Genomic DNA, 15,254 nt, shown 5'->3' on the forward strand with positions numbered 1-15,254 from the left:
TCTGTTTGTCGGTGCGCGTCTTTGAATTCTCAAGGATAATGGAGAACGATCCCAAAATGGCAGCCCCTAACACGCCGGCGTCACGGCAAAAGTACAGAGGCCGCCTCGGAATCGTCTCGGTAAATAGATTTAACTTGTGAAGACACGGCAGAGGAGGAGAACCAAGACAAATGGGGCACAAAGAAGACAAATCTCTCAGCGCTGTCAGTGTCTGAGGTGCTCCGACCATCCATCCTCCATCGTACCTTCATTCACTATCTGTCTGGCCCGATCCCACCTGTATGACACCCGATCACTCTTCATCCCTCCAGCCATCCATTACCTCTGTCACTTCTTCCTTCCATTTCTCTGCCCCAAGGCCCGAGCTCTCCCCACCTGTCACAGATGATTATATCTGAGTGGATTACTTCTGCTATCGTGAAGGATAAATAGTCAACTATCTGCTCACAAAGGTTAGAATGTACTTAATAATAATGTTGCATCATGGCCAGTGTTGCTCCACTGGCGCTGTGAGGAAGCTGATTCCATTTTAAAAATGTTGACAAATCTCTCTTTAAAGGTCATATAACCCCAAATCTAAAACAGATGGGACTTTGTGTAAAATGTCTTTAAACGTCCAGGAGGCGAAGGTTCGATGTATGATTCTAATCATATTGAGCAGCAAATTTGAATTCTCGTTCTTCTTTTCCACCTGGACGGCGCAGAGCAGCAGGGATCAATCTTCGCCCGGCTCTTCCTCCTCTTCAGTTCTGGCAGCTCGTCACAGCGTCGACCTGCCACGCCTCCACCCTATTTTTCCCTGTGAAAGAATGAGTGCATGATGGAGGCGAGAAGGTTGGAAGGGAGTGACGGACTCATACAGCATGCAGAACAACCGAGCACGCCTCTCCACATGCATCACACACACACACACACACACACACACGTCTTTACAAAGACACAGAAGATTGGCTGCAAGCTGCTCTCCAAGCTGACTGTCAAAGCTGGACTGAAAAAAAAAAATATCACACCCTGATGCCTCAAACTTCAGCTCACAGGGAGAAGGTCACACAGACAGGATAACAGATCCTCCTCCTTTCTCATGGACATCACCAAACAGTCTGACACGAACACACACTCAGAACCACGCACCTGTCATGTTCACACACTTTGACCTTTACAGCAAAATGACCAAACTCTCAAACACTGGCTGGAAGGTTTATTTAGAAATTTACCCCCAATAAAAATGTAAACATTTAATTTTTTTACTCTTTTTAAGTCTTCAGTTTGATTTCTTTTCTATGCATGCATGTATTTAGACTTAGACATCACAAAGTGCATTAAAACAGATTTTATTGCTGGTTTTTATGGACCTAAAATGGCCGCTCTGACCTTTTAACAGAGGACTGTTTGCATCAGTCGTTCACAAGAAGATTGTTGAGTTTTATAAATCAGACGTTCAGCAACAGAGAATCTGCTTCAGATCTGTTCAAAGTTTTATAAACATTTTTAAAACCCACTTCTTTTCAAGCGAGATACTTGGATTTATTCAGTTGTGTTTGTTATTTTTTTAGATCAGAATGTATTCTATTACTTTTTATCTCCCTTTATTGATTTCACAGATTGTCCTTTATCGTGTTTTTATAGAATATTTTATGGCTCTTGGTTTGCTTTATTTTATATCGCTAGTTCAACCCACCGTGTTTTAAATGTGACACTGACAATCTGCAGTAAATTTGAAATAAAAAAAGATTGAACAGCAGCAACAAAAGATTGAAAAGGTTTCATAGAACAAAACAAAACAAAACAAAACAAAAAAACGGTGCAACATCTCATAAAAACATGGATTTTGGAAAGAAGTTTAGAACATTTTTAGTGTCAATTTTATTTCTATATAAAGTTTAAAAACAACAAGGACGACCAAAGTGTTTAACAAGTTGGTTTAAAATATACAGTAAAGCCATCAATTACATGGATATTTTAAAAGTAAACAAGAAAAACTGTTTAAAATGAGGAAACGTAAGAACAGATGGAAGAAGCCTCTGAAAGACTGCGTCGTTCATCAAGCTGTGTTTGCAAAACTCTTCATTTACTGAACATAAAATCCCTAAAAGATTTCATTTTCACAGACAGAAAACCAGTTTTTAACATCAGACTAACAGTCAGCTCTGCATTAACAAACAGACGTGATTATTTGGTGGAAATAACTTTGTGAGGTCAGGAAAACTTCTGAGTGCTTTCGCTGAACTGTGAGTCACTCATCCACTTATATATCAACAAGAGTCAATAAATAAATAAACACGGACACGCAAAATTATCAGCACGTCATCAACAGTGGAAGGATTTAATTTTTTTATGAATCAGACTGAACTTGTGTTGGAAACTGTTTCTGTGAACTGACTAATAAACACGGCCGGCTTTAAACAACGCAAACAAACATCAAGGTAAAAAGCTGACATCCTTGATGATGGAAAGAAAGGACGAGGATAGAAAATACTTTATTGATCCCCTGAAGGATGGGGATGTGAAGCTAACTTGCAGGCACGTTTGGATCCACACGTTCGTTCAGAAGATGTAGCGTCTGTCCTGCAGCCCAGACCACTAATCTGAAATCATTTCCAGCAACTGAAACAAAACCTCCGACAAACGAGGCTCAAACGGTTGATTAACCTACAATATGTAGTTTAAAACAAAAAACAGAATCTAATAAAGTCATTTTCCAGACTTGATCAGAGTTGCAAAAGCATAAAAGATCCAAGACGCCTTTTTTTTGTTGTTGTTGTTGCCAACAAGCTTCAAACTAGAAGGAAAACAGACATGTGACCTATATTACAATGTTTTGATTTCCACAACCCACTTTTACATCAAAGCCTCATTTCGACAAAATCTAATTCTATAATTACTGTCAAGCTCAACTCTTTTTGGTTCAGATGAATGATGTTCAATAAACACTCTGCTAATATGTAGGAGGAAGCTGTGCTTTAAAAAAGATTACCGTCACAGTGATTCATTTGCCTTTATGATCGTACTACAATAATAAAAGTCATAACATGAAACAGCATCTCCAGTTTGTCAGGTTTCTCTAGAATTTAAAAAAATAAAAAATAAAAAATCTCCCTCACATAAAGTAAATAAACCAGATATAACCGAACAATCAGATCTACTGATGTGTGCTCAGTTATGAAGCTTTACTTTACTGTAGGTGTCCCAAATAATGGCTTTCCCTGTGTTTGATGAGCGCCATAACAAAGCCCGAACATCCCCGATGATCGGTGGGCAGACGGGCTGTTTGATGAAAGTGATTTGCGGGGCTCAGCAATGAGCTTCCTTAAAGCCCACAGGACCCAAAGTCTGGTCAACACAGAGAAATCCCTGTTAAAATACAGTCCGACGGAGAGAGCCGACGTCTCCGAGGAGTGATTACAACCTAACTGTTCTCTGAGCAAGGCTGCAAGTCAAACAAGCTGAGAGCCGAGTTCACGCCCGACTCAGCTGGATCTGAGCTGGCTGTCACAGCGCGCACGGGAGGCTGAACTTTGATCGCAACGAGATCGGGCCAAAACGGAGATGTAACACCAGGCGGAGAGATGTGATCGCAAAGAGCAGGGTGCAGCGAAGTAATGAGCCGACACGCTTACAAAAAGGCAAAAAAACTGAAAACTGACAAACAAAAAAGCATCACATTTAATGATAAATTTAAAGCATTAAAAAGTATCGATCCCTCTTCGTAATCTTTCTATTTTGCTGGAATTTACTTAAAGTTTAATCTGATTAAAATTAATAATTTTAAAAATGAAGACACCCTTCAAACCTGAGACAGATGGAGCAGGATGATCACAAGGAGCGGGTCAGGACACCTGAGGACACCCGAGGACACCTGAGGACACCCATGGACACCTGTGGACAGGCGCAGAAGTCTCAGACTTATAGAAAACGATTGACGGCAGTGATTGCCTCAAAAGTTTGTGCAACAAAGTATTAAATTCAGGGCACCGTCCTTTTTGTTAAGGCCAGCTTCATAAGTTGATTTTCATTATCTGACTTTTTGTATTTTTTTTCCTTTTCATTACTTTTGCCAGTTTCAGGTTATTTCCGTGACCTTTGTGTGATTTTCTTTCTTTAACAAAAGTCTCCAAACAAGTCTGTCTGCGTCTGTGAAAGTCTGATGCATAAAGATTCAATTTGAAGACGCGACAGACTATTGATGTCTTTAAATTAGTCAGATATTGTGATTTCACAGCTGGTGTTGTGTTAACTTCTGTTTTCCTTTTTAAATCAAATCTGCTGCCAAAAGACACTGATGTTTTTACAAATCTGGGACAACAGACTCCCCGAACTTTGGCCTCTCTGAACTTTGAACAAAAATATGTAAGAATAAAACCCATTTTTGTCATGTCTGAATAAAGTTTATACAAAACAACCACATTAATGCAGCTTACTTTTAGAACAGGAAAGGATGCGCAGTTTGTAGTTCAGTTTGTATCAGCTGTTGCATGAAAACATGTAAAACTGCTTTCAGATAGTTTTAAAACAAGCCCATTGTCAGTCACAGGAGATTTTCCTCTTTCCTTTTCTCTGCATTCATCTGTCAAACATTCTGACATATGACAGATCCAACCAGTCATCCAGAAGCAGGACAGGGGATCTTTTATTTGACAGTCGAAGTTGTCGGAGATGAATCTGTGTAAAATCTGTCCTGACTTTAAGTTAAAACACGACTCAAACTTTTCAGGTTAGTTTTTTAATCAAAGCTACCCTTTAAGAAGCTGTTTGTGGTCCAAATAAACAACTAATTCTACCAAAAACACAATTTAAATTAAAGGTGCTTGCTGCAAGATCTCACAGCACGAGTTAGCGCTCAGTCTACGTGATGAGGACGACTCTCAGCTACTACCACACCAGATTTAAATCAATTTCCATCAAACTGAGTGAGTTATAGCCATTTATTGTGTTTGCTTTGGTCAGCTGACTGTGGCAGACATCTGGAATGTCATTAAAATCCATCAGGTGGTTCATGAGACATACAGGCAAAAATATTATTGCAATTTTGCTTTTGGCTGCAGGTGATACAGCCTGATTGTCTTCACTGTTTAAATGTTGTTTTAATAACAAGCACAGCTTCCATTTAAACACTGTCAAAGAGACCAGGATGACTGACTCACAGAATAAGCTTTCTGTCCTCCCAACATCTTGGAGAAAGATCTAAAATCTGCAGGGCTGTATGTTTTGAACCCTTCGGTATGATAGAACCCATCTGATGTGCAGTACCTCCTCTAACCCGTCGCTCCAGCCCTGATCAGGAGGTCTGGGGAGGAGGAGCAGTGAGGAGGACCCCACAGGGGTCAGGACGGGACAGTCTCTGCAGACCATTTAGCCGTTTTCCTGGGGGACCCAGAAAGAGGAACTGGCCCGAGGCCAGCGAGTGATCGGTCTCTGCCTCCAGGTGTGAGTGAGAGATCGCCATGGATTTCCATCCTGACAGCTTCATCACATCGGCACGCGCTGCTGACGGAAACACGAGAAGATGAAGAAATGAGGAGAAGCTGTTTACACAGTAAATGAACGAGCAAATTAAGAACACAAACAAACCGTTTTTTTTTTTACACTTTCAGATTACACGACTCCATCTGTGTGGAGACATCAGGAGTCCGTCAAACCCGCTGGCAGAGCCGCTATTTACTTTCTATTTTTACATACTAAACACATGAGGTCATTATGATGGAAAAATAAAAACATTTCATGCCAGAGCTTTAAATGAAGATCATCTCATGTTGACAGATGGAGCTGCTGCTCAGCTACTACCACACAACGTTTGAGCACATTGTCTGTAAAAGTCACTGAAATACAGAAATATTTGTGTTTTATAAGATCAGCTGACTGAAGCGGCCATTTTGGCTCCATAGGTAACCAGCTGGAGAGGTACGACCTGTGATTATTTCCTGAAAGTTGCATTAAATTAGTACAAGAGTTCCTGAGATATTTTGCTAACAGACAGGCAGAGTTCAGTCCAAAACGTAAAGCTAAAGTTTTAGACACAGATCTCTTGTGATCAGAATAAATTGGGGATGATGCTCAAATTTTTAGGTTAATATCAGGCTCTTGGTATTTGGTAAGATAGATTTGATATGGCAGCCATCTTGAATCCGGTTGACTCCAAAAGTCAATCAGTTGTAGACGCACACCAAATGATTACTTTCTGAAAGATTCATTAAAATCCATGTAGTGGTTCATGAGATATTTTGCGAACGGTTCAGACAAACAAACACATTCGCTCCATCTTTCCCTGTCGGTGGTGGCAATAATTAAAACAAACAAACAACAAAAAAAAGAATTATTGACACAAACTTTTGTTCATTTCACCGGATGGAAAATGTGAAAACTAACTTTGGAAGGTGTTAAAAACAAAAGGAAATGATGAAAACGTTACAAGCCTACATGAAAACAAACAAACAAAAAAAATAAGTATTGATTTCTGTTTTTAATTTACCCATTTCTTTGTGACATTTAGTTGTCAGTGACATTCTGGAGTTGCAGCTTGATTAATGTCACCGAGCTCTGCAGAGACATGGAGCTGGAACCGAAACGCCGTAAACCACAGATGTGTGTACTTTATTTCTTCATTATCTTTTTATTCTGTTCTGTGAAAACAGAACAATTTGAATAAATTATAGAGGGTTTACTTTGCTACTTTATGAGCATAGTGAGAACGATGTCTAAGAACAAGTTGGTCAATTATCTATAAAATCTCTGAAAAAGCGTTTGCCTGTTAGCAAAATATCTCATGATCCACTGAATGAACCAACCTGTCTCACTCCAGCTCAACATGAAACAATCTTAGCTTCAAACTCTGGCCTGAAAGGCGTCCGAAAGCTTTATTTAACATCTAACTTCTCTGTCATTTGCTCCTAACGACAGGAAGTGGAGCCCGTTCTCTCTTCATTCATAAATCCAGTAGATTATCTGGATAATTATCTGCTGATGAGTTAACTTGTGGTCATCATGTTAGCTGAAGCCAGCAGAGCCCGGGGCAGTTTCCCCCCCTCCTGAGACCCTCGGGGTGCAGCGCTACACTATCACGCACACCGCTGTGTGGCCTTTAATGACATTTTTCAGAGTTTATTGTGTGTAAATAAACATCCACATGTGTGCACGTGCAGAAACACTTGTGTTTATCTGTTGGCGTGTATATTTTTGGCACACCGGTGTGTGTGTTTTCGTGCTTGTGCGCTCATTTGCCGTCTGCACAGCAGCTCCAGACCTCCAGCTGACCTCTGACCCTATTCTCTGTGGAGGAAGTGACCTCCTGCACACAGTAATGGCCAGCTGAGGCAGCAGGCCAACGAAAGGGCACGAGGAGAGCAGCCACGGCAGGGGGGAAGGAGCAGAGAGGTGCAGACAGAGAGATGGATAAGACAGCAGTCGTGACAGGTAAACAGAGAGGTGACGAAGGCTAATAGTCCACAGGCGGGGACGGGAAAAGGCCGACAGCAGGAGAAGACACGTAATCTGAAGGGAAGTTAAAACATAAGCAAAACTCACAGATAATTAGACCAAAAAAAAAACACTTATTTAAAAAATAATCCCTTATAGCTTCAAAGTCTGAGCTTTTCTTTATGTTGTAGCTGCAAATTTTCCTGTTTTTTCTTTTTTGTTTTAATAAAAATGCCTGCAGATTCCTGTAAAGCAGGCAGTCTATTTAAGTTTAATAAACAAAGTGAATAAAGAGAGTTTGGGTGTCTTTAGTCTTTGCTACGTCCCTGGAGAGGATGAATAAATGAGACAGAGGTAGGATAAAAGAGACTCCTATTGTCTCCTCTAAACGGCTGTAAGAAGCTTGTAAAGGCTGGTCTGGAGAGAGGTTGAGGTGCTGCTGCAGGCGGGGAGACGGGGGGGGAGGATTATTGGTTCCTGCAAGCCGTCTGTTTTCGATATTCAGCCTCTAAATTGATTTTTGTTTTGCTGCTTTTGTTGCTGTCGATTGTGTCCGCAGAAGGAGGGTTGATAACGCTTTGCTGGCCAGGAATCCCCCCGTGGCCAATTTTCCCACCACCACAACAACGCTGTCGCAAATTAAACTGTCATAACGCCCATAACCACAATTAATGACTGGGATTAGGGGCTGAAATCTGCATTACTGAACACCTTTAGGCACACATGAGCTCTTAAGCACAGAACAGGAGAGGGATAAAGGGGAGAAAAGGGAGGGGAAGGAGGAGAGGAGGGGGGAGGAAGGAGCCCAGGCAGGAACGAGGCCTGGAGACGGAGGAAACCTGTAAGGAGGACAAAAGAACAAACAAAGGGATGGAAAATGTGTCTGGCTGTAGGACAGAAAATTCAGAAAACACAGAGAAAGATTTTAGGCAATTCAGGTGGCGAGTGAGAGTTTTTCGTTGGATAAATTACGTCTCGGTGCAAATAAACAGCAGTTATCGATACTAATACCTTCTTACTTAAAGTGCAGCAAGAAAAACACGACCGGCTGGGGTTTAGTGTCAAACGAAGCAATATAATAAGACAGCAAAACGGCCTAATCCGAGGATTAAAGTAACTTTCCCCAGGTCACAAACACTTCCTTTAATTAAAGGCCTATAACTCTTTGAAGGAATCACCTGCCGCCTTTTATACCAGAGGTTTAGACTGAGATCAACTTATGTTGAGAAATTATGGAGCTGTTTGGGTCAAACCTTGAAAATAACAATCATGCACAATCTCATGTGAGGTTGCTGGCTGAGTTATAGGCTTTTTTGTGCCAGGTGGTAATAACAAGTTAAACATTTAGGTGTGAAGCTGGATCATCTCATGAAATTCATTACTTGATGAAGTCCACAGCATGCTTCCTGAGCTGGTCGGCGCTGCGACAAGGCTAATATGTGATGTGGTAGTAGCTGAGAGTCATTCACATGACATATCCTGAGTGCAACATCTCATCGGAAACTCATGCACTTTAACATGTTCCTAAACTGTCAATCAGTGCAGAGCATGTTTTCTTTTTGATGATGCCACTGTTTCTAACAGGAGCATGTAATAAAATTAACAAAAGTCTCATGTGCACATGAGTATGCAAGCAGCTGAAAATGTGGCTGCAACTGTAACCGTAATAAAAAAAATATGGTGAATCAAAGAACAGAAGCTTCTAATTTACAGTTTTGTCTTTCATTTGTTGTAGGCACAAAAAAAATATGATAAATGCTTCACTGTCACCACATGCAGTTAAATATTCACTGAATAGATCTGTACAAAGTTCCATATGGATTTTGAAAGATTATAGATGTGATTTGATAAATAGCTCTGAACTTCAGATATCCGCGTGTCTGCTGGATTAATGAAAATTAATGTGGTGATGCAAGTAACACCCTTATTTGAAAGAAACTGGCATTTGCTATTCTACATCCATCTCATGATTTAGTGCTGATTAGCATTTTAACCTGGTGGTGGATCCGTCAGCTGTTGTCAGAAACGTGACTGAATAAAAACCGCATGAACAGATGCACACAAAGGTGCAGGAAAATACAGTAAAATGTCTTTAAACAGACTGTTAACATGTTTATCTGTGTTCTCCAAGTCTTCTTATTTATATTTGTGCATTTAATAACTATAACTAAATATTATATTAATCATTATTACATGATTATACCTATAATATAATCATTATTAATCAATATTTAATATTATTTAGACCAGGGGTGTCCAACCCTGGTCCTCAGGGCCACCATCCTGCATGTTTTCCTTGTTTCCTGCTCCAACACACCTGATTCAGTGGTTAAATCACCTCTTTATGTTCTGCAGAAGCCTGTTAATGACACACTGATTCAAACCAGGTGTGTTGGAGCAGAGGAACAAGTAAAACATGCTGGATGGTGGCCCAAAGAGGACCAGGATTGGAGACCCCTGATTTAGACAGTAATAGTATTTTCATTCCAGTTTTTTTAAATAAAAGGGAAAAAATAATGTTTTAAATTTTAGTCCTAATATTGTAATATAGGTTATTTTTGTTCAAGGTCATCATTCTGTCAGACTCTCACATCACTCCACAGGATCCAGAAAAATCTGTTCCAAATGTCCTGTTAGGAGACAGTCAGCGGGTTTCTGCGTCCACGGTCCTAAAGGTCAAACCTTTTTACTTTTTTTATTTTTACAGCAATGAGGAGGATGTACAGCTGGTGACTTTAATATGAACAATCAGTGTTTGTGTGTTGGTAATATTGTTTTTTCATATGAGACAGCTGGGACTCAGCATGGAGAACGGCTGTCCCCCAACTGGAAATATTTTCGTTTCATACCCAGCTTCCCTCAGATTACATGTCCTTTTGTCTACATTATCATGCACGCTGACTTGTGTGCAAATTTAACTTGTAACAGGTGCACACACACACACACACACACACACACACAGAGCACCTTGTCAGCTGCGGCCAGCGGGTCATCAGCCATCTTGTCCAGGTTGGGCTCCTTGCCTGTGTAGATGAAGCACATCGTCTCTTTGAAGACATCTGGCTCCACGTCATTTATCTCCACACGGGTCTGAACGGGCGGAGAGGACAGGAGAGGAGAACACACGCAGGGTTTACCACAATAAAAGGCAAAAGAAAGAAAAAGAGACGAACGCTTTGACAATCCTCCAAAACTATGCAAAACAGCAAAAAAATCTCCCCGTAATAATCTCTCTCACTTTGTTTAGCATACACACAGGGATAGTCAGCAACGACACACACATATCAAGAACAAACTCAGAGGCAGATGAGCAGTCTGAACACACACGCCTGCACAGATTCCTGAAAGTGAAAGGTGAGTATTCACAGCTTGACTGAGCCAGTAAATTCAGCTTTCTCTCTCTCTGTCACAGTGAGAGGAACCTGAACTTTTCCTCTGCGACGAGAGGAAGAACGCAGCAATAAACCATCCTAACGAGACTTTATCATCACCAAGGTGACCAGTGGCGTTTTAGGAGGGTCAAATCAGATCCACTAACAGTTTAGTCACCTCTGAGCATTTACCTGCAACATAATAACACAAAAATAATGGGTCTGAAAGCTCTGCTTTAATTTCCTTTTTCAGAAAGATAAACAATAAAATACTGTGAGAGGACACGCAGCCTAAACACAACCTCATATCTGAAAGTGGAGTCAAAAATATTTTGAAAATATTTGCATTGAAGAATAATTGGGCGGATTAGAGCTTTTTCAGAAGGGTTTAAATTAAACTGAGTGATAAAAACGGATCATAATCCTGTCCGAACATCAGCTGAGTCCAGATTATCTAAAGCTGGAATCACTGAAATCATCGATCGGATTTATTCTGTTTATTTAAGTAAAATTAATTTATTAGGAGGGGAGTTTGGTCTTTTAGATTCAGGCTGAAACTAAACTTTTTAGAGTTCAAAATTTGTAAAATTTAAAGATTTTAAGGCTTTTTTTTCTTTCAGTAACAGCGGTTGTGTCTTATTCTGTCTGAGCCTTTAGAACAGGGGTGTCAAGCTCAGAAACACAAGGGGGCCAAAATTAAAAACTTAGTCCTAGCCAAGGGCCGATCTCAATGAATATTTCATTGAAAAAATACATAAATTAACCCTGGTTTTAGATTAAATGTGTCAAATCATTCCTATAGAAATATCAAACACCTTCTCCTCATTACATATTATACAGAATTTACAGCAAACAGACTTTAATGAACAAAAGACCTAAAAAAAACACATCATTAACATTCTTTTTTAATGCCTTCTCATGACTTTTTCTCTATTAAAACTAAAAGGACAAAAAATAAATCTGCTGATATACTGTAGCTACGATCATTTAACTTTGAAAGAAGAAAAAAGTACTAACAAAGATACATTAAAGCTGACTCTGTTTAACTTCAGTCAGATACCTGATATCGTTTCTTGGCTGCATATCTGAAAGGTTGTGTTCTTGTGAAAATTTAAATAAAAGCTGAACTTTTTTCGAACATGGGGTTGCACCTTGTTAATTTTAGGCTCGTGATTTCTCCTATTATTTGTTCAGCTGGGGTGCTGCGATGACTAATCTTAATTTGCTGACTTCTGAAGTGTGTTGGAGTCCTAACGAAATAAAAAGTATCACCACACAACCACACAGGAGCCACTCGAGACCCGAACGAACAGGATGTCTCTCAGTAAAACTAAAGCAGCTTTCAACATCGCCTCATAAACGAGAAACTCTCCTGTAGTTACAGAGTCTCAGGCTCTCCTCGACCCACAGAGCAGCCCTCTATTAGAGTCTTTCTTTATGAGTTCATTTGTCTCTCCTCTATAGAGTGCTGCAGAGGAGTGTTAACTCATCTATCTGTTTTGTCTGAATCACATGGGGACATGGCCCACCATTTTTCCATGTTTCTGATGAGGATGCCCAGTTAAACAGCAATTAAGATGCATTTCCTGGCGTGTGCTATATAATTTCCCCATTTGAGCTGTGCAGGCATCAATATTCCTCTGGCATGGCAGCTAAATCACTGAGGTTCAATCTTATCACCCCTATCAGATGAAAACAACCAGTGTCAAAGGGACTGAGAGCATATTGCAAACATACACTCGCAATATTCCTTCAGAGGACTGAAGACTTATCATGCATCCAATCAGTTACATAACCCTGACTCTCACCCCAACCTTAAACTAAACCATCCCTTGTTTTGTTACGGCTTACACTGAAGAAAGTATATGTTTGTTATCAAAAGAGAAGCTATACACGGCGAAGAGATTTAAATCCCTGCTTCACATATAAGAAATACACAGACTGAAACATCAGAAGAACACACGGCCCGCGGGCCTTGAGTTTGACATACATGCCTTAGAAAATGCATCATTATCAAACATGAATTTGACCCAGTGTATCCTGGATGACTCACGCTGACAGTTTCCACCAATACAACAGGAAAGGACATAAAGTCTCACTGATGCAACAGGAAGCTGAGCAGGAACACCGGCGAACTCGCCCTCACGCTCGAACGTGGCACTGAATACGGCAGAGCGGGCGGAGACGGGAGGGTTTGTTATTGCGTGTGGTGTTGATAACGTGATGAGGTCTCTGATATCCGTGAACGGCCTGCCACGAGGCTTCAGGAGAGTGACGGGATGATTGACGGGACTGACAGCCGCAGAGGCACCGTGTGGAAAAAGTCGACTGCATCTCCTTCCCTCTGACAGACTCATGAAAGCCTTTCTGCTGCGTTTAGCGCTGACGGACCGATTTAGCTGAAGCTTTTATGTTTAATACGCAGCTATAAAGGTCTGTCTGAATGTTCTAACAAGATCACTTCCTAAATGTCCTTAAACAGTTTCATGCAGAAGCCGTTAATGTTTTGAGGTGTTGAAACTGGAGTTTAAGCTATGCTTCCCAGACGATCTTTCCACTTACAGAATGAAAAAGTAAAGTGGGAACAAAATGTAAGCACTTTCAAAGAAGGATATAAAAATAAAAACTGAATTCCTTGTGTAATAATATTACAAAGGCAATTCTTTATATACAGAGGCTCAACAGCTGCAAAAAGAGTTTTAATATTCTGCTTTTTATGATTAGTGCCCGCCGCAGAAGACAATGTTTTTGCTCCCATCTTTGTGTGCTTGTGTTTGTTTGTTAGCAAAATATCTAATGAAGATATTCATCTAATGCAGGGGTGTCCAATCCTGGTCCTGGAGGGCCTCCATCCTGCAGGTTTTACTTGTTTCTCTGCTCCAACACACCTGATTCAGAGGTTAAATCACCTCCTCATGTTCTGCAGAAGCCTGTTAATCACCCATTGATTCAAACCAGGTGTGTTGGAGCAGAGAAACAAGGAAAACCTGCAGGATGGAGGCCCTCCAGGACCAGGATTGGACACCCCTGATCCAGTGGATGAATTTTAATGAAACTAAAGTAAAGTAATCTTGAAATCAAACTCATACAAGATGGCTGCTCACACCTCAGCTTCCTTAGCAAACATAAAAATAGATCAAACTAATTTTACTTTTACTAATTTTATAGATGATGCTACACTGAGTAGTAGCTGAGAGTCATTCCCAACATATATTTCAAGCTGGAATAAAATCTGCATAAAATCCGTTTTCTAAACATTGCCATTATCTATTGGAGTCAATTGTTCTGTCTGTTAGCAAAATATCTCATGAAGCACTGGATGTTTCTTTAATGAAACACAAAAGGTAATCATCTACAGCTCATTAAGTTTTGGAGTCAGCCCAATTGAAGATGGCCACCACATAGCAAACACAAATTTGAGTAGAACTTTGACAAATATTGAGCTGAAATTTGTTGTGGTAGTAGCTGAGAGTCATCCTCAACACGTACCGTGAGCACCTTCACATCTTAAAAGACGACGAGTTCAGTTTAAAACTCTGACATGAGAGTTGGAGGCTGACGTGCATTCCTTCAAAGACTGCTAGGCCTTTAATTTTTTGAAAGCTAATTGTTTTCTCACAGCGTTTTATCGCAGCCAGTACCGCAGCAGGAGAGGTCCACCACAGACGGGTCACGCTGGACCAACCACAGCGCTTCAAATTATACAGATCAGTCCATTTTTCTGCTACTTCAAATCACTGCTGTTTTCTAATTCTGAGAGATTAAAATAATCAGCCTATCTCGGCGCCGCTGCTCTGCTGAAGGCGCCGTCGCCGTGTGTTTTCCCTCTTATCATCCGAGCCGTGACAGCGGTTGGTTTCGGCGCAGGCTGAGGTTGAACCTCACAGATGGAGCTCCGTCTGAACTCGATTAGCAGATAGTTGTTTACCGGCGGAGGGAGAACGTCTCCCTATAAAGGGCAGAGCGTCGCCGTTTACCAGGAGTCATGTAGAAGCTGCTGCCTCCATTTTCTGATACTTTTATTCTGTGCGCACAGCTTCACATTATCATTTACTAATGAATACTTAATTAGCAACCTATTAAATTTTAACATTTTTTAACACATTACTAATTATATGCCAAAGTCTGTGATTTGATAATAAATTTCAGTTTTTAATAATGAGTTGCTGATGTAGCTAACCGCTGAATGACTCATTTGGAAAGACGGTGCTATCCATCACTTCAACTAAAGCCACAAACAAGAATAATTATAAGTTGAGCAGGAAAACATGCTGGTCTACAGCAGCCTAAAAGCAGCCTCTGTTGTTGTTGTAGTTGCTTAAATGAACTAATTATATTTAAAACAAACAACAAAAAGAAGCTGATTTAGCTGCAATATTGTACAATCCCTCCAGGATTTTGCGGCATTTTCCTAAAAGTAGCGATTTTTTTTTTTTTTTACTAAAATCAATAAACAACCATAACTTTTAATAT

At 40.4% G+C, this 15,254-nt stretch overlaps 1 protein-coding gene across 2 annotated transcripts in view; it reads right to left on the bottom strand.

The window, feature by feature from the left end:
• Positions 1-1,076: 1,076 nt before the first annotated feature.
• The window catches only part of LOC108237743 (speckle type BTB/POZ protein), an 87,369-nt gene continuing 73,191 nt past the window's right edge, over positions 1,077-15,254 (bottom strand). Inside the window, exons 6-8 of one of the 2 annotated variants that reach the window (XR_001808649.3) lie at positions 10,378-10,500; positions 5,248-5,481; positions 1,077-3,876 (exon numbers count right to left, since the gene is read on the bottom strand). Coding sequence is in view for 1 of the 2 variants with exons in the window: in XM_037978516.1 (XP_037834444.1) it covers positions 3,814-3,876; positions 10,378-10,500 (186 nt within the window). In the remaining variant the exon portion in view is untranslated. The remainder of the gene's footprint in view (positions 3,877-5,247; positions 5,482-10,377; positions 10,501-15,254) is intronic. The other variant, XM_037978516.1, reaches the window with a different exon arrangement.

The sequence above is a fragment of the Kryptolebias marmoratus genome, linkage group LG12, assembly GCF_001649575.2.
Source record: "Kryptolebias marmoratus isolate JLee-2015 linkage group LG12, ASM164957v2, whole genome shotgun sequence".
Lineage (NCBI taxonomy): Eukaryota > Metazoa > Chordata > Actinopteri > Cyprinodontiformes > Rivulidae > Kryptolebias > Kryptolebias marmoratus.